Below are 18,260 nucleotides of genomic sequence, written 5' to 3'. Positions count from 1 at the left end.
GCAAGCCAAAACAATTCAGATTTGGGTCTCTCAAAATGGGATGTTTTTCAGGAATTCCCTCCTGAATTATGTCACATTTTTGACTATGTCCCCAGTCTTTGAAAAATGCTCGATTTTTTGCACGACGAGGGAGATAACCGTGGCGACTGCCAGGGGTGCACCCAGTGGCATTTGACTGGACTGTTTTGTATCTAACCATCTCCATCAGGTAACACGTTTGGGGGAGGGAGGAGAACCAACTGTATTTCTCAGTGTTTCTCTTCCGCAAATCATCACAATAACATAACTGGCAAAATATTTCCTCATTCTGGTGCCCTCCACACAACACACAGAGGCTTTATTTATGTGCTTTGCGTTATAATTTTCTTATACTTCTGGGCCGGATCTTGCAAAAATTTTGCTCACACAGGAAATTTCACTGAAATCACAGGGCCTGATCCTGGAAATCTGTACTCATGCATGCAGTCTCGCTGAAGCCCTGCAGGAATGGGCCCTATATTTTCATGCACTTATAATCCCCATGGAATGCAGGTGCAAGGAAGATTTCATGTGATTCTTACTTCTTGGTTGATTATAAAGAATATTAAAATCGAGCCTGGCCCTCTAGCTTTTCCCAGCAAAGTACACATAAGGGGTCCCAGGAGTAAGGCTGAAGGATCAGGTCCTCCTCCAGCACACTTTAATTCTGCTTTTGACTAAATAGAAGGGAAAGGGCAAGTAAAATGTGCCTTTGCCACTGCAAACACTCACAAACACACTCTGCAGCCATGAATGGGTAAGTGAAACCCCGGACAGTTTGAAATGTTGCAAGCCAGGCATTTGAAGGCTGCCAAACAGCTGCAAGGCTGTGTCATTCCCTTGAGTAGCAGGTGGGAAGTCAGCCTGTTGCAGTTCAGTTGTATAATTTAAACAGCAAAAAAAAAAACCCCAAAAAACCCTCCTGTTCCCTTGCTCCCAAATTAGTAAATTGCTCTGTTTCTTAAAAGACCCCCCCCCCCTTTTTTTCCCCCCACATTTGGCAATAGCTTTGACAGTTTCTTGTCACGGGTGACAATATTTATATTATAAAATGCACCAGCTGTCTCCTCTCTGGTATATATAACCTTCCAGGATTTTTCTTGAGAAACTCAATGGGGTTAAACGAATTGGAGGAGAGGGTGATGGACAAACATGCAGGGATGCCTACGGACCTGATCCTATTCCGCACCATGCAGGTTAGGGCCTTTAGCTCAGGAAAGCCATAGGAGACCATACCTCATCTTCATACACCAGTAGCTGCGTTTTACATAACAGGATGTAACGATCCTTCCACAATCCCAGGAGCCCTCCGCTGCTTTTCTTAATCCAGCCGGCTTTGTCTGCTGTCGGAGCACGTTTTGGTTTCTCTGTGACCTCCTCTTTCGCGCCCTGCAGGGACACCACGGAAAGCAAGATTACTGTCGGTTGCACTCTTCAGACCCAGCCAGCAGTCAGTACGTGTTCCAGAGCGCCTGCTGAGGAGAAGGGTGGGCTGCCCACCCCTCCCCTGAGGCCACTGGCAGGACGTAGGACCCACCAGACCCGGCCCAGCGGGATCAGCCTAGCGGGCAGGGCCCAAGACCGTATGCTGACAGCAAGGCCCCATCAGTGGGTTGTGGCTGCTAGAGTCAATTGAAGCGTGGGGCCAAGCCTGGGACCCACATGTATTCTTATAATCCTTTTGTCTGAGTGCGGCAGTCCTCTTTGGCACGCCTATCTCTTACCAGGATTCCCAATGTGGGCAGGGACATTCACTCCCCACCCGATACCAATCTGGAAGAAAAAGACTGGAATCGCTCTTCTACCGGGAAGGGGAAAACTCTGCACGGGAAAGGACAGCTCAGCCAGGGATCCCGCACACTGCTGCCATCCTGGGACGGGCTTGGCAGGATGGTCTTCAGAACCTGGCCTCAGGAGGGACCTGCCAGACGCTAAGGCTGCCTCTGCCACCGCACCCCTTCTTAGCCCCCCGGGATGCTCTCTGCACTTTCTGCCTAGTGGTGTAGTTGCACGCCTGGGGATTTCCTTACTGCTGCTCTCCCGGGCCCCCTTTTAAAGCCCCATGATCATGGGGCTCCCCGCAGCACGGCGTGTCGAAACACTGCCCCCGCCTCGAATTGGCTGGCGTTTGACTTTGTTCCTCCCCCATTCTAGGAAACCTAGAACATCTCCTGGGTTTACTCCTGCTCCCATTGATGTCAATGCCACAAGTCCCAGGATCTGGTCCACAGCTGGTCTTAGCCAGTGTCTCCAGGCCCAGGTTCACTTCCAGAAGCTTGGCCCTCTCTTCAATACACACGACGCTGTCCCCCCGGGCTGCCCTACTGTAAGCCACAGAGTTCTGCATCCCCTGTAATGCTGGCTACCATGTTCCCAGACTCGTGTATGAACTGTGTTCGAGGGCATGGCACCATGTGACATGAGGGCAAGGGCTTAGCTGTCTGCACTCTCTTGTTCCTGGCATCAGCTGGGTCCCTGCACTCACAATAACATCTGCACCGGACTGGTTTTAACTGGAGTGGGAAGGAGTAGCAGACAAAGAAGGAAGTTTGAAGCAACAGTTCCTTGTATTTGAAAGTTTATTGCTGTTGCAAGCAAAGTTTTGTGTCCCCTCCCCCACTCCATCTAACCTCCACCCTTGTCTCTTCACAGCCTCTTCTCGCTACAGCACCTTTTTCCAGACTGTCAACTCACTGCTGGAGTGGCTTCTAGGACCGGGATCCTTTTGAGAGCACCCTCGGCACATGGACCTCCCCACCCTACAGAGAAAAGCGCCAGCCCCTCTGTGGGGTCATGCTTTGTCCCTGCGCCAGTCCCCAGCTGAATATGCTGCAAAGGAAGCTGGTATTGGGCAAACCTGGCATTGAAAATGTGGAAGACGGGGGCTGTAAGTACATGCAAAGGAGCTGAGATTGTAGAAGCCCAAAATGCATGTCCAAACCTTGGCAGTGCAGTCCTGCTTGGCTTCAGTAATTTGGCATTTAATTAAAAAAGGGTGAGCAAATCAGTTTTCATTCTCTAGTCCAGGGGTTGGCAACTTGTGGCTCTTTAAGGAGTCATTTGTGTCTCTGGATGCTTCTGCCGCTGACACCTCTGCAGCTGCCTGCCTCATCACCGCTGAAACAAAAGAACTAAATTCAGTTGGTCTAATGGCCGGCACGGCGGCTGGAGGGATCCAGCCATTAAACCAACTGAATTTAGTTCCATCATTTTGGCGGCAGCAGGGCAGAGAGCTCCTCACTCGTCCCGCTACCCAAGAGGCCACACCCCTCCAGGGGGCGTGGCTTGGCTCACCCTGACCAGCGGAACACCTCCACGCCAGCCTTCCTTCCACTGGGTGCACATGGCTGCCCAGCGTAGGCTCCCCAGCCAGCGCCTTGGATGGGTTAGTCGGGGGCTGGTTTGGGGCTGCGGCTTAATCCTGGGGATGCCGGGGGGGCAGGTTTGGGACTGAGAGGGGTTAAGCCAGGGATGGGGGGTAAAGTTTGGGGGTAACGGGCAGATTTGAGGGCTGAGGCGGGTAAAGCCTGGAGATTGTTTGGGGGTGAGGGGCACAGAGTCTGGGAATGGGTGTGTGTGTGTGTGTGTGTGCGCGCACGCGCGCGCGCGCGCAGGCTTGATGCGATCATTGCTCCTTCCTGCTTAAGAGCCTAACCCCAGGCACAGTGTTTTCCTTGTCATTTGCTCTCCAATCCAGGGGTGAAAGAAACTTCAGCTTTCTAACCGGTACCAATCATTGTACGTGCACGCTGTTCTGAAAACAGGGGTTACAAAAAAGCACGGTTTGCCGCTATTTATAAAGAACGGTCTCGTATTCACGTGCATCGTGGCTCTTGAAGTATTGTTTTTGTAACTGAATTTAAAAAAGTGGCTCTTCTTGCTATTTTGCTTGCAGACCCCTGCTGCTACATTGATACACCTTTTTTCTTTTTTTGCTTATTCCCCAGGCTGGTCTTGGTTGCCATCATCACGATCCATTCAGACAAGCCGACGCTACTGTCTGGGCGGGTGTCTCACAGACCAATGCTGGCTGCATGGGTTTATCAGACGCAGAGCTGCTCTGCACCAGAACTGCAGGGCCTGCCTCTGACCTCCCACACACTACTGCTACCTTCCTTTGAGCACGGCGAAGTCACGCCTGATTCCCACTGCTGTGAGATCAGAATCAGGCCTATGGGTTTTGAACCCACTCTCTTGCCCAGGCGTTCATACACAGGTTACAGCACTGTCCCCCGTCCCCAAGTATTCCTGCTTTACTTTAGGTCTGTGGGAAGTGGACTTTTGAGGGTCTTGGGATTACCTCCAAAGATCTCAGGATTGGGGGAAAATGGGTTCCCCAACCCAGGGCTCACGGCAGGTGCTGTGACTGCTGGCAGGAAACATGTGGAGGAGGTCCTCAAGTCCAGGGAGTCACAAGGAATGCACGTTTTGAGCCCCTTCATTTTCCAGATCACTTACAATGAAGGAAGGGGAGGTTGTGGAATCTCCACCGCTGGAGATATTTAAGAACAGGTTAGATAGACATCTCTCAGGGATGGTCTAGTGATCATGGTTGGACGTGCCATAAGGGAAGGCAACTGAACTTGATGACCTCTTGAGGTCCCTTCCAGTCTAGTGTTCTATGAATTACTCTTATGAATTAAAAAAAGAAAGATTACATGTATCTGATGCCAATCATCTTTTCAGATGGAAGGAAGCAACCAAGAAGCAGAGGCTGTGGATAGCAAAGCCCCCTTAAATACAGTACAACGCATTTAAGGCACAAGGTCTTTTCAAACACCAGCACATGCTCTTCCATGCTGCAATGGAAGACAAGGCTTCCACACAAACAGAATCTATCCTCCCCCAATGCTCTTTAATGTTTCAGCCATGCTGCTGTTGGAGCGCTAATACTTTACACATCTCTTCTGCAAGACCAGGCCAAGGGAATCCCTGGCTGTACCTTCAGCTGAGCCAACTTCCCTGTCAACAGTGCTTCAGCAAACTCGTGACTGCATCAGGAGGCTGACCCAGAACTCTGCAGTGTAATTCAAAGAATGACCCCTTAAACACAGGCATAGTTACCTCCAAACTCTGTTGAGACAAGAGGCTTGTTCTGGCTAAGATAAATCATGGAATGCTTTGTGCTCTTCTTAGCCATGCTAAATTAGCAGGCAATATGAAGGCAGAACTCCAACCCATCTCAATATGGTTCTGGTCAGTTACTGACTGTAACTCTTCTTGTAGGAAAGGAGTTCATCAAAGTTACTGTCACTTGGCCATTGTTTTTCTTCAACTGAGGAACTACAATGTGCAGTGAGAGTGATCCAAATCAGACCTTCCCATGGCCAGAATTTGTTACAGACAGAGCTAGTGCAGAAGGATGAGTTCCAAAAACTCCATATGAGACTCACGGTCAGATGAGGCAAGCCTTGGTAACAAAGCTGTTTCCAAGCATCTAGCTCATGATGAACACACCCTGGGATTGCAGCTGCCACGTGTTTGAACTGGAACTGCAGGGAAGGCAGTCACGCCAACAAAGAGGGGGGGGGGAAGTGATTGAGTTCTGTATATAGAGCCTTATTCAAAAGCCACTGAAATCTTATTAATTTTAATGGACTTTGGAGCAGGCCAAAACTAAGAAACTGTGTATCTTGCCATGTATTTATAGCGAGATTTACCTGTGATGGTTGAATCACTAGGTAGGTGACATCTTGATAACACTAAATAGCGATGGAAAATGATGCAGTACAGGGTGGTAGCACATGCAAAGCATTTCATGAAAATGATGTGGTATTGCAATGCTTGTTTGTTTTACCTACCTAACTTTTTATGTTGCCAGGAAGTTGTACTCTGTTGTGAACTGCCAACATCAGCTAGTGCACAAACACAGACACGCTGATTTCCTGAATGAGCTGCTTTCTGGTGTCATTCTTAACATCCTTGGGGCCAGATTCCAATTTCACAGCAGTTTTACACTGGTGTAATTCTGCTGATTCACTGGAGCTGTTCTGGATTTACACTGGGGGAGAATCTGTCAGTCCCAAGAGTTTAATTTGACAAAACTCTCAGCACTCTAACAGCTTTTTGCAAGACAATATTAAAACGTTCACAATCCCCACTTAGCCCACCAGATAGCAGAAGTGTTGTCAGGAAATACATACAGAAATAGACATGACAGTCCTTTGATTTAGCTCTACAGACTGAAAACTCCCCCTTTCCTGTTGTTCCTGTGGTTTTAAATAAAAATATTTGATGTAAAAACATAAGCTGTTAACTTATACACCTAGGAACCTATCGATCCTGTTCCCACTTACATTTCAGTTCTTTTTCATGATCAAGACAATGCTCATGCTGTAAGAAGCAAAGATGCAAAGTTATGCTGAAGTTTTAGTGACACTGTAAGAACCATAACCTCGCAGGCTGTACTCTTTCATGGTCTATATTTAAGACCAGTCCTGATTCTGTGGATCCATTTGCTCTTTCACATTTCAGATAGGCACAAAAAAGTCAATAACAGAACACCACTCTATATTACTTACAGCCTCCAACTCAAACCACTGCAACGCATCATTAAAGACCTACAACCTATCCTAAATCATGACGCCACACTCCAGAAGGCCCTAGGTGACAGGCCTGTTCTCTCCTATCAACAACCTCCTAACCTTATGAGGATTCTCATTAGCAACCATAGGCTATACCAAAATAATAATAATCCTGGAACTTTTCCTTGCAAAAAGTCCTGTTGCCAACTTTGTCCACATATCTATCACTAGATCTAACCACGTTAATTACAAGTTCAGGGGCACATTCTCCTGTTCCTCAACTAACATTATATATGCCATCATGTGCCAGCAATGCCCATCCACTATGTACATTCGGCAAACTGCAAACACTTGTCGTCAAAGAATGAATGGACACAGAGCAGACATCAAAAAATCTCCAGATACACAACCCTGTCAGCCAGCATTTTACCGGACTGGCCATTCTGTAAACACCTGAGAGTTTGTGTTCTGCAGAAAAGAGACTTTAACAACCGTCTACAGAGAGAATGTTCAGAACTAACATTCATATTCAAATTCGACACATTAACATGCGGTTTCAACGGGGACAGCAATGACCTGACCCCTTATAAGGACACTCTCACATATTTTGATATTTGACCAAACACTTAACTTCCCCCACTCCTCACCCGCCTCTTTCTGCTCTTCTGATTTGCCAACCCTGACAACAATTTTCTGATTTGCCAACCTTGATAACAATTTGTGGACCTCTGTGCTTTATATATTGAGTCTGTTCTGGTAGGGCTGTATATCTGAAGAAGTGGGTCTGTCCCACGAAAGCTTATCAGCTAATAAATTATTTTGTTAGTCTTTAAGTGCCACATGACTGCTGGCTTGTTTTTATTTCTGGCTCAGTGATACTCACTGTTCTCCTTTACCATTTGAGGATTTCCTCTTTAGGGGTAGGCTGACCCCTCTGTGCCGATTCAAAGGGAGGGAATATGAAGGAGGAGGTTCCCAGTCAGGACCCCCAGTCGCTCAGGGGATTGGTCCATAACATAGACATGGACATGGGGTCCTGCCTCCAAACTGCAAAGCTTCCACGACCTGTACATAGCCTAGGGGCTCTGCCGCAGCCATCCACATGCAGGTTGGTGTCTGGCTGCTGGCACCACAACCTTCCACTCCCTGGCCATGTGGCTCGATGGAACCAGAACGCTAGACTCACCCCCTTAAAGAAGGGCACCCCAGTGCCAACAGCTTCCAGGGCAAGGGCAATAAAGCTTGGGGCTGTGATACTCTTTCTGGCTAACCCCCAGGGAATCATGTTAGGGGATGATGTGGCAGACCTTGGGTCAGCCTTGCACCCTGCCAGTCTGGGCCTGCAGATCCTTACTTCACAGAGCAGGCTCCCAGAGAAGGGGAAGGGTGAAACAGTGCATGGAGACTGCCAGCCCCCGTCCCTTTCCAAGCAGACAGGGAGATCCATGAGGAGAGACCCCACACCTTGCAGATATGGAGGGAAATTATCTAGGCCTCAACTTACCATGCACCCCCTGACCTCTCCTAAACCATAAACACCAGGGGCTCATTCAGCATTCCTTGGGCACTGCAGTGGTACAAAGGGCTGGTAAACTGCCTAAACAAGGCATCTTCCATCAGCTTCATCCTAGCTCCGCCAGTGTAGACGGCAAGTCTCAGGGAGGAGGCTGGGCTGGTGCACTCTGGAAATCCCCAGCCCACAAACAGGTCCTTGGGGCCATCACAAACGGGTGGAATTCAGATCAGCCATAGAGCAGGGCAGGGTCATCGTTGCTCCACTTCTTGGTCTCCCATCCTGCAGCACGGCATTGAGTGAATGCTGGCTGGATCTAAGGAGCTGATCCTAAACAGTTTTGACCCTACCAGTAACATAGACCCAAATCTGCTGCGTGCAATCCTCAGCTAATACAAACCTGTTTATGCTAACCTAGGATCTGGTGTGTAGTTTTATCCTTCCTTAAGAGAGAGGTGAAAACGAGTCAAGGAAACACGGTATGTTACAGACGTACCAGTCAATATAACTAAATATTAATGTTTATTACAATGAAATAGGGCAGGATCTGCTCAGAACTGCGCCCGATATTGTGATTGACTATTTTTGTGGCAATAATGTAGGTTCATGTTAGAAGACACAACATTAGAATAAAATGTTAATAGGATCGTTGCCAGAGCAAGGATTGCAGGATTGGGTCCTCAGTGCCACTCTGTGCTCTGGGACCTGGTACATAGCTCTCGGACAGGAGCCTAAGGAGAAGAGACAGTAATATGCCCTTTCAAAAATTCCAGAGCAAAGGAATCTTGCATCGCTGGATTTGATTGACCACTGTGCTACTTAAGGTATGTTGGTATGTATTTATTGAAGGCACGAAACACTATGGGTCCTTGCCAAGAGATTTCTGTGCTCAGTATCTCATCATGCAAATCAGTAGTGACTGCACTGACATCTGTCAAGAGTTGCTAGTGTAAGAGAAGAATCTGGCTATTCTGTCAGTAACTTAAATCAAGAGGCCCAACACCAAGAACTGAACATATGCTCAGTATTTCACTACCGCAATTTGCATTACGGCCTCTTTTCCAGTGAAATATGAGTTTCATGTATGTAACTTGGTCACATTTACGAATACAAACCTTAGCATGGCTATAGAACTTCAGAAGCTTTTATCTTGTAGACATGTAAGCAACCAGCACTCACCTCCCACAAGCCTCCTCTCCCAGTGTTTTCAGGCTCACAAAACCACAAGTTTCATTTCTTCTGAGAAAAAAAAGTTTAATCACTAGCATGGTTTATGAACTAACGATACATAAGGTATTAAAGTTCCTTGATCAGTTTCATAAACCTCACTTAATGCAGAGAGCTAGCAACTGTAACTAAATATGACTAATCTAAGGTACCACTGCAACAAGAAACATTCCCCTCGACTTCTGATGAATGCCTAAGTGCAGACTGTCAACTTCTCCAGTTTGCTGTACCCATTTAGGAGTCTGATTTGTTTTGCATACCCCCACCTATGCTCACTTACAAAATCAAATGTAAAAAATACAAAAATGTCACAACTTACAGTTATTGAGAAATTGCTCTCTCATGTTTACCATATGCTAAAATAAACGGGAATATAAATAGTATACTTAAATGTCAGTGTATAGTACATAACAGTGTTTCTCAACCAGACGTACGTGTGGTGGTACGTGTACCCTTAGGGGTATGTGAGAGAAGTCTGCTGGTACTTGTAATTTCTTTTGAAAAAGGGGTACTTTATAAAAAAAAAATGCTGAGAAACACTGGTACATAGAGCAGCATAAACAAGTCATTGTATGAAATTTTAGTTTGCACTGACTGTACCGGTGCTTTTTATGTAGCCTCTTGGAAAACAAGAAAAACATCTAGATGAGTTGATGTCCTCTCCCACCGCCTGGAAGACCTCTCTGTAACCTTGGTTAAGAACCATTGCTACCCAGTAACACTATTTTTTCCAGGGGACCTCTGCTTGGCCTCTGATCTTGCATGAGCAATTCTTCAGGCCAAAGTATTCTGATTTAGTTTTTCGTCAAAACTGTACCTGCAAATCAGGTAACTAGACAATTAATGCTAACCTTTACCACCTATGCTTGCTCCTGCCCAGGAAACTGCATTTGAATTACTGGTGGGTGCAGAATTAGAGGCTGTCTTTGAAAAAGGGTCTTGTGAGTATTAATTTAGCATTAGTAAAAAGTGTAGAGTGAGCAGAACTGCAAACTTAAGTCATCAGTATACAGAAGGGGCAGTCTTGGCCCCAGGAGTGAAAGCTGTCCTCCCATCACCCTGCCAATATGTCTCACTCTTGAACTGGGGTGACCACCTCGCGGTCTGATTCACCATCCAAGCCCATTCAGGCCTCGGCCTGCTTACCAAAACAACTAGGAAAGTTGCCAGCTGGAAGGTGGCTTTTGTGGGATGGATTAATTTCATGTAGGCCAATGGATAATAACCACTTTCAGACACTACCCACTTGGGCTGCATTGCAGTCTCCCAAGCGTCTTCCTGCCAGTTTTCAGAAAACTTGGGCCTTGCTGCACAATTTCTGAAGCTTGAAATGAAACAGGGGAAAGGCTAACTTGAATGCTTCACATCAAAGGTACTATGGCCCGATTGTGAAGTCCTCAAGCAGACTAGACTCACATTCCAGTTAGCAATGGGAGCTTTACCCATATAAGGGCAGCAGACTCTCCTTTGAAAAAAAAGAGGAAATAATGCTGCAGTCAGCTGATCTGAGAAAAAGAATAGCATTTGTCTGAGTTACTTGCAAGTCGTTAGTGCTAGAATGAATCCTGGTAGAATTGGATTACTGCACAATGGGGCACAGGTGCATAAACACCGACACAGTGCACAGAAAAAAAATGGCCACACCCATTTCCCCAAATTCAATCCCTTCCCAAGCAGAATCTCCCAGAGTCTGAGATGGAAGAAGAGCTGAAGAACTTGCTGCGTGGCAGAGACTCGGGTATTATGGTGATGAGCGCTAGTACAAAATCCTTAAGCATCGAGAACTGGGTGGCAAGATGGCATAAGAAAGGGTTTCAGTTGAAATAGCTGGGTTTCATCAGACCCATACTTAGAAAGTACAAATCTAGTGATAAGCCAGTTTCATCTAACCCATTTAAACAAATTAAATAGCTCAGTACACAGCTGACCACAGAGAGTTACAAAGGTGATGACTGCAAGAAAATGGCAGATGAAATTCAAGGTTGATAAGGGCAAAGTAACACCCGGAACACCTAACTCCAACTATGTGCACAAAATGATGGGGTCTAACTTAGCTGATACCACTCAAGGAAAAGATCTTAGAGTCATCACGGAAAGTTCTCTGAAAATATCTGTTCAGCGTGCAGCAGCAGCAGCAGTTAAAAAGCCAAACCTCAGTATGGCACTGAGGGAACCTTGGCCAGATTAAAGGATCGGATCCTAAAGAATTTTGACTGTACCAGTGTTGTAGACTCAGACCCATTGGGCACAATCCTTAGCTAATGTATAACTGTTTCTACAAGCCCAGGATCTGGCTTGTGGTCTTATCCTTTCTCAAGAGGGAGGTGAAAAAGAGCGGAGGAAACATGCAATTTTACAGGGGTAAATGTCAATTCATGTTTGTTACAGTGAAACAGAGAGGGGTCTGCTCCGAAACAGCACCTGACATTTTTGTTGACTGTTTTCAGGCCAACAAAACAAAGCTGCAGAAATGTAGCACTTTAAAGACTAACAAAATGATTTATTCGGTGATGAGCTTTCGTGGGACAGACTCAAAGTGCTCGTCACCAAATAAATCATTTTGTTAGCCTTTAAAGTGCTACATTTCTGTGGCTTTGTTTTGTTGGAGTACAGACTAACACGGCTACCTCTCTGTTACTATTTTTCTGCCAGTGAAGTAGGCTCATGGAATGTTAGGAACCAAAAGGAAAGGGACACATAAGAAGACACAATATCAGTGCTGCTTAACCCAGTATGTCCACATACTGAAAAATGCACGCAATTCTGGCCATCCTATCTATCTTAGAATCAGAAAAAGTACAGAGAAGAAGAACAAAAATAATTGGGGGTATGGAACAGCTTTTCCATGAGCCCATATTAAACAAGTCTGGAACCACGCAGTTTAGAAACAAGGTGATTAAGAAGGGATCCCAGAGAGGTCCATAAAATCATGAATGGAGTGGAGAAAGAGAACAAGGAAGTGTTATTTACCCCTTCACATAACACAAGAACCAGAGATACCCAATGAAATTAATAGCCAAGGAAGTATTTCTTCACACAACACAGTCAACCCATCAAACTCGTTGCCAAGGCATGTACTGAAAGCCAAAAACATAACTAGGTTCAGAAAAAAATTAGATCAGTTCCTGGAGGAAAAGTCCATCTATGACCATTAGCCTCGATAGCCAAAGAGACAACCTCAAACCCTGCATATCCCAATATTGCTGGCTGCCTGGTCCACAGAGGATGGATCACTCCATAAATTTCCTTGGTCTGGTTATTCCCTCTGATGCGTCTAGCACTGGTCACCGACAGGATACTGGGGTAGAAGGACCCCTGGTCTGACCCAGTATAGCTGTTCTTATGTAAAACCCAGAAGGAAAACTACATGCAATGGATTACTGCCATTCCCTAACTTGTCCCGGGGAAGCCAAAAGTCAGCCTGACTATTTAAAAACCAGAGAGCTTTCCATCCTTTCTCTGTGCAGCCATTTACGCCGCCCTCCCCACAGCAGAGTGAGTCCCTTGCACCTGCGACTTGACCCAGGCAGCAGAAACTGCACCCTGCGTTAGGTGTTTGGCTTGTTCACATGAGGCAGCCGCTCTGGCGGGTGTGATGAGGTGCCCAGTTGCTGGATGCCTGGCGCCGTGGCCTTTTCCTGTGCAGCTTCCAAGCCAGGTTTGCTTTGGGCAGGGAGCTCTGGGGAAGGTGGCAGCATCTTCCCGCACCAGCCGGGAGAGCCAGTGCAGGGCCCAGCGTCCAGCCTCGGGCACACACCGCGCAGAGGGGTCAGGAAAGCTCACGACCCGATAGATCCACGTGTTGCTCTGGAAGCCGCCCCAGGACGCTGGTGAGTCGCCAGGCAGAGGGAGCAGCTCGCAGCTCGCAGCCCAGCGGAAGCCAGTTCCCCTTCCCCGCTTTCTACCCGCCCCAGGCCCCGGCGCGCCCCGCAGGGAAGCGGCCAGGCCCCGCTCGGAGCTGGCTCCGGGGGGAGGGGAGAGCCGGGCAGCGACCCCCTCAGTCCCGCTGCGCTGCAGCGCTGGCGGGGCCGCGCGGCCCGCCCTGGAACTTCCCGGGGCCGCAGCCACAGGCGCAACAGTTCGCCCGCGCGCCCGCCCGGCTGGGGAGCGCGGCGGCTGAGAACTCCCGCGCCCGGCGCTGGGGTGGGGGGTTCCCCGCCCCGCCGGACCACCACCCCCGCCCGCTCTGCACAGTGGGGGGTCCGGCCGGAGCCTCACCTCCTCCTCCATGGTGGGAGCCCGCCGGCTGCCCGCTCACCGGCTCCTCCCCTGCAGCGGCGCCGCCGGCTCGGGCCGAGCGCACATGCCGGGCGGGGGTCCGGATCCGCCTGCCCGGGGAGCGGGACGCGCCGCCAGCCTGGCCCGGCGCCTTCTTCCTCCTCCTCCTCCTCGCGCCGCTTCGCAGCAACTTCGCCGCGGGGGTTTCCGGGGGCTCGGCTGCTCGCTCCGGCCGCGGGCGCGCAGGAGGAGGCGGGCGCTGGACACCGGGCACCCCCCTCGCCGCGCCCGGCAGGGGGCTCCGCCGCCTCCAGCCCGCCCCGCCCCGCCCCGCTCTGCTCCTTCGCCGGCCTGCGCGGGGCGGGACCCTGCTGCGGGCCTCCCCGGGGGCTGTACTGGGGCCTGGGCGTGGCGGGGCTGCCCCCGGGCTCCTTTCTTCCGAAGGGCCACGACTAGCCCCCCCCGCCCCGGCGGTGTTCTGGGGCTCCGAGCGCCCCCCAGCCCCATCTCGCTCTGCTTGGCCGCCCTGAGGGGCCGAGACCGGGCTGCGTGCGCGCTGCACCCAGGGGCGAAGGACAGCGGGGCCCCCTGCTGCGCCATTCCTGCAGGAGCCGGGCGAGAGCCAGCGGGGAGCAGTTTAAAGAGCTGCAACGGGACGGGACCCGTAAGAGGTTTTGACTGACTTTCACCCCCTCGCTGCATCTAACTCAGAGGGGACCTGGCCCAGGGTCCCCCGTAAGCTGAGCCTTGGGGCAGCCACTCAAGAGATTCAGATGCGGCCCAGATAACTAGCAGAGCGTCCACCCACACATCTGCACGTGTTTGGGCGCACATATTCTGCACACAGCTGGAACAAAATTGGAGGAAACGTACCTGGACCCTGGCTGCCACTCCTGGAAGTTACCACAGTGCACCCAAGAATTATCAAGCTCCCTGTCTCTTCTCCAGCCCCATCCTAATGGGCCTCTCAAATCCTGGCAGTAGAGCTAGGGAAGGGATCTGCACCATCTTTGCAAAACGAGGTGTGTCCGGGACTGCCATTTCTGACCCCAGGGAAACAGCTTCAGTAGAAGCCACCCTCCCTCTCTCACCCCTAAAGAATTTGCTATCAAAATGCTTTGCACAAAAGGGTACCCTGGTGGTGACTCAGACCTGGAGATACAGTCAACAAAATCTGGTGTCCCTCTGTAAGGCCACAACAGCAAACAATGCAGCTGAAGTGTTTGCCTCTTCTCAGGGAAGTTCTAGATAATGGGGACGAGGCAGATCTGTCACTGTTAAGTTAGAGCCACACCTTTGGAGCTGGTGTAGTTTCAGGGAAGGGGAAAAGAATGTAGGCCGTTGCCTCTAATAAAGGGAACAAAAGGATCATCTAAATTCCAGGGTAACTCCATTGTTCATGTCAGAGAAGATAATAAGCATGGGGAGGAAAGCACACAAAGGAATGACATCAGTTGCTCCCTGGTCTGTACCAGTGCTGGAAACAGCCTGAGAAAAAACAGGGCACAGCTTCTGCTAACCAGAGACACAAAAGATATTGGATCTGGAATCAATGAATAGATGATATCAGTTTCCATCATTATGCAAAGGTCTGAGTTAACAGAGCGCCAGTCACTAGAGGAAATAGACTGGGGAGAAGGTGAGACTGAAAACTGTAGTGCCACCATGCCAGGTCAGCAACAAAACAACCAGCAGCTCAGGCGAAACTAGTTTTATTGCACGTCCGTAGAATGTGAGAAGTTGCTAACTGATTTGTTACCATTAATTTTGCTTTCAACCGGAGAAACAGCACCGAGTGCCTTTCTGGTCAAGACAGAGGAAGCATTTGGAAAGAATAAGTGTCAACAAAAGACAGAAGCTGAATCACCCTGCAGGGCTGAGCCCTTGGATCTGGGCTGGCAGGACAGTGCTGCTGAGAGGCATGTTGCTGGGTTCTCTGAATCCTTTCATAAACCAATTCGCTGAACCAAAGCAGGAGTGATGGGGTGACTAGCTCTACTTTGGGATGTAGGTGGTCCCCTTCAAAAGATGGTCCCAATCCCCAGCCGCTCCGACAATACAAAGACAGTAGTCCCTAATTAACAGTTTGTCTTGTTCTGCTGTGAAGGGGTCAGGGTGGGGCTGATGGACGTAGAACATAAAGTCCTTTTTGACCCATAGGTCAAGTATGCCTAAACAGTGGGAGTACAAGCTTCTTTGTGATCCTCAGAAGAGTGCTGTATTCCCCATGGCCTGTCACCAGGTCTCAATCCCGCCTCAGCCTGGCTGATGGGACCAGCTGCCAGTTTAGTGATGTGAATGTGTCTGCTTGCAATAGGATGGAAATGATCATTTACTCCTTGGTACATGGGTCCCCACATGCCCTGTGAGATGTTTCACCCCGTTTTATACGCGGATTTCTTTATTTATCTGACTGGTGTACAGCAGCAACTAAAATTTCACCTGAAGTTGATCAAGCCAGATGGCAACCTCAGGAATGGCAGAATATGTCGCAGTGATGCCTCCTCCATACATATAAATAGGACAATAGCTGTCGTGATGTGTCTGATGGTCTCTTGTGGAAGCTCACACACCAAGGGATTCTTTGCATTTCCCTTTTTGCCTTGGATGTCCACATCTACCAGGGTTGGCTCAGATTTGCTTCAGAGTTGACCCAGATGTCCATGGAAAGTTGAACCAAGGAACTCTCTGTGTGCGATCCAGCACAAGGCGCTTATTTTTTAAATCTTATTTTGTCCACTCTGCTTTCCTTGCTTCCTCCTGGTCATAGATGGATTGCATGAAACTAAGCAAATATCCCAAGAAAGGCTTGAGGGACTTAAGACATGGGGGCAATGATGTGAAGGTCTCAATAGATAGGAAGACATCTGAGCTTTCTTGAGTGTTGCAGCAGTTCAGCGTATTGGTGTGGAACAATGTTATAATAGGTAGTTGTGGTACTGAAGTATATTTAAGGGTTCCAGTGATGTACCAGGTCACTATATTCAGCTGGGTGTCAACAACCTGCTCCATACCACTCCCTCATATTCACCTACCGAATATGCAGGTGTCAGGGCAGATATTCATAGCCCTGAGGCTAGAGTCAAAAAATCCTATTTTTAATTCAGGATAGTTGTGTTCGCTTCACTTCTGTTTATGCTTTCCCCATGCACAGCTGCAGCAGGTGCAGGGTGAAAGTTTTCTCTGTGGATTTTAAATCTGGGGGATGAAAGAAATACTCGGAAAAATGACAGAGAGATTGAAGTGGGGCAGACGGACAAGATTTCCTCAAGCCTGAGGAAATCCCTTTTCCTTTTTGGAGGCCAGGCCTGTTTCCATCTGCCACGAGCACTGATTTTAATAGGAGCTCTTGAGTTTTTAGTTTCCTGAAATATTTCAAATACCAACATTCCCACATGATTTGTCACCTTTCGTCAGCTCAGTCCCTCATTCGTGTAACAAGAAACTGCTTATGGGCCGTGTCACTGACGCTACTGGCGTTCTGTGCGCCATTCTTCCCTATTCTGGGAAAAGTCATATCGATCTCTTGGTCTGTGGGCAACCAAATCAACGAACTGCTGCCGCCGGAGTCTGCGTAGCTTGTTCCATTCTGCGTAGTCATGAAACAAGTTTCCTCAGTCAGCCAGATGCAATACCAGCCTTCATCACCCGCTTGTTACGTTTTCAAACAAGCACCTTCATGCCTACTCCCATTCTGCCCTCCGTGCTTGGGAGGAGCTCTCCTTAAGCATCTACAAAGATGCCACATTCTCCATCTTCAAATCGATGGATAGCAAGCGAACCCTCTATCCCCACAGCCCAGCCATTGCTGCACCAGCTCCCACCATGCCTGGGGCCCTGTGTGCCCCTCCTCCACACCATGACAAGTGGGGTCCTGGCTGGCACAAGCCAGTCTGCTCATCCATCCCAAATTGCTTGAGGCCACTGGCCAGTCCGAGCTGCGAATTGGAGCTGGGCCCTTGCCAGCTTCAGGGGTGGGGGGGAACAAGGGCAGGGCCTCAGAGCAGAGCCTGAGCACTGATGGGTTTAGGGGAGACTTTGATATTTGCTGCCCAAGTTCAAATTGCTTCTTAAAGCTATCCTTTCCCATGATGCCTACACAACATGACTTGACAATGGCTGGGCATCTGGTGTGCTCAGACCTCTGCTCCTCCTGGTAACCAAGATTGTCTCACTGTTTCTTTGGATTCTCCTGTCTGCCTGACTGCACTAGTCTCTTCTCTTACCCTTAGACTGGAAGCTCCTTGGGCAAGGGCCATCTTTTTGTTATATGTGTACAGCTCCTGGCACAGTGGAGTTCTGGTCTATGGCTGGGGCTCCTGTGCCACAATACAAATAATAAGTACGCTGTAATGCAGTGAAAGGTGGCTTCCAGTTCTTACAACCTTACCTTGCAGTTGGGCAAGTTTCTCACTATCTTTTGTTGGGTGAGTTATTTTTGTGGTCTGTTCCTTATGCTTGCCTTTCAGTGCTGTCAGTGAACGAGAGCATAGAAAGCATTGTGACGTCACTGCCGACACTGCTGCAATGAAATCTTACGAATATGCATGCTCACCCGGTGCTGAAGAGTTTTCAGAAGTCCTTCACGACATGCACTATTCAAAGATAGAACTAGGAAAGTATGGACTGCCATTGTCATTCAGTTGTAACCAAGTGCGAGTTAATGGCACAACCCAGTCCTGTCCGGGAGCTTTGCAATTCACAAGGGCTCATGGTTCCTGGCTGTCATTGCTGCTACTATCAGAGGTAGCTGTGTTAGT

General features: G+C 48.9%; 1 protein-coding gene across 1 annotated transcript in view; it reads right to left on the bottom strand.

Moving 5' to 3' along the window:
* Window positions 1–13,796, bottom strand: part of PLEKHO2 (pleckstrin homology domain containing O2) — a 49,378-nt gene extending 35,582 nt beyond the window's left edge. Inside the window, exons 1-2 of the mRNA XM_075007041.1 lie at window positions 13,501–13,796; window positions 1,255–1,407 (exon numbers count right to left, since the gene is read on the bottom strand). Coding sequence (XP_074863142.1) covers window positions 1,255–1,407; window positions 13,501–13,512 — 165 coding nt within the window. The 5' untranslated portion in view covers window positions 13,513–13,796. The remainder of the gene's footprint in view (window positions 1–1,254; window positions 1,408–13,500) is intronic.
* Between the last annotated feature and the right edge of the window lie 4,464 nt (window positions 13,797–18,260).

This window comes from Carettochelys insculpta, chromosome 12, assembly GCF_033958435.1.
Source record: "Carettochelys insculpta isolate YL-2023 chromosome 12, ASM3395843v1, whole genome shotgun sequence".
NCBI lineage: Eukaryota > Metazoa > Chordata > Testudines > Carettochelyidae > Carettochelys > Carettochelys insculpta.
Note: the sequence above shows the minus strand (reverse complement) of the source record. Positions and strands in the feature narration are given on the sequence as shown.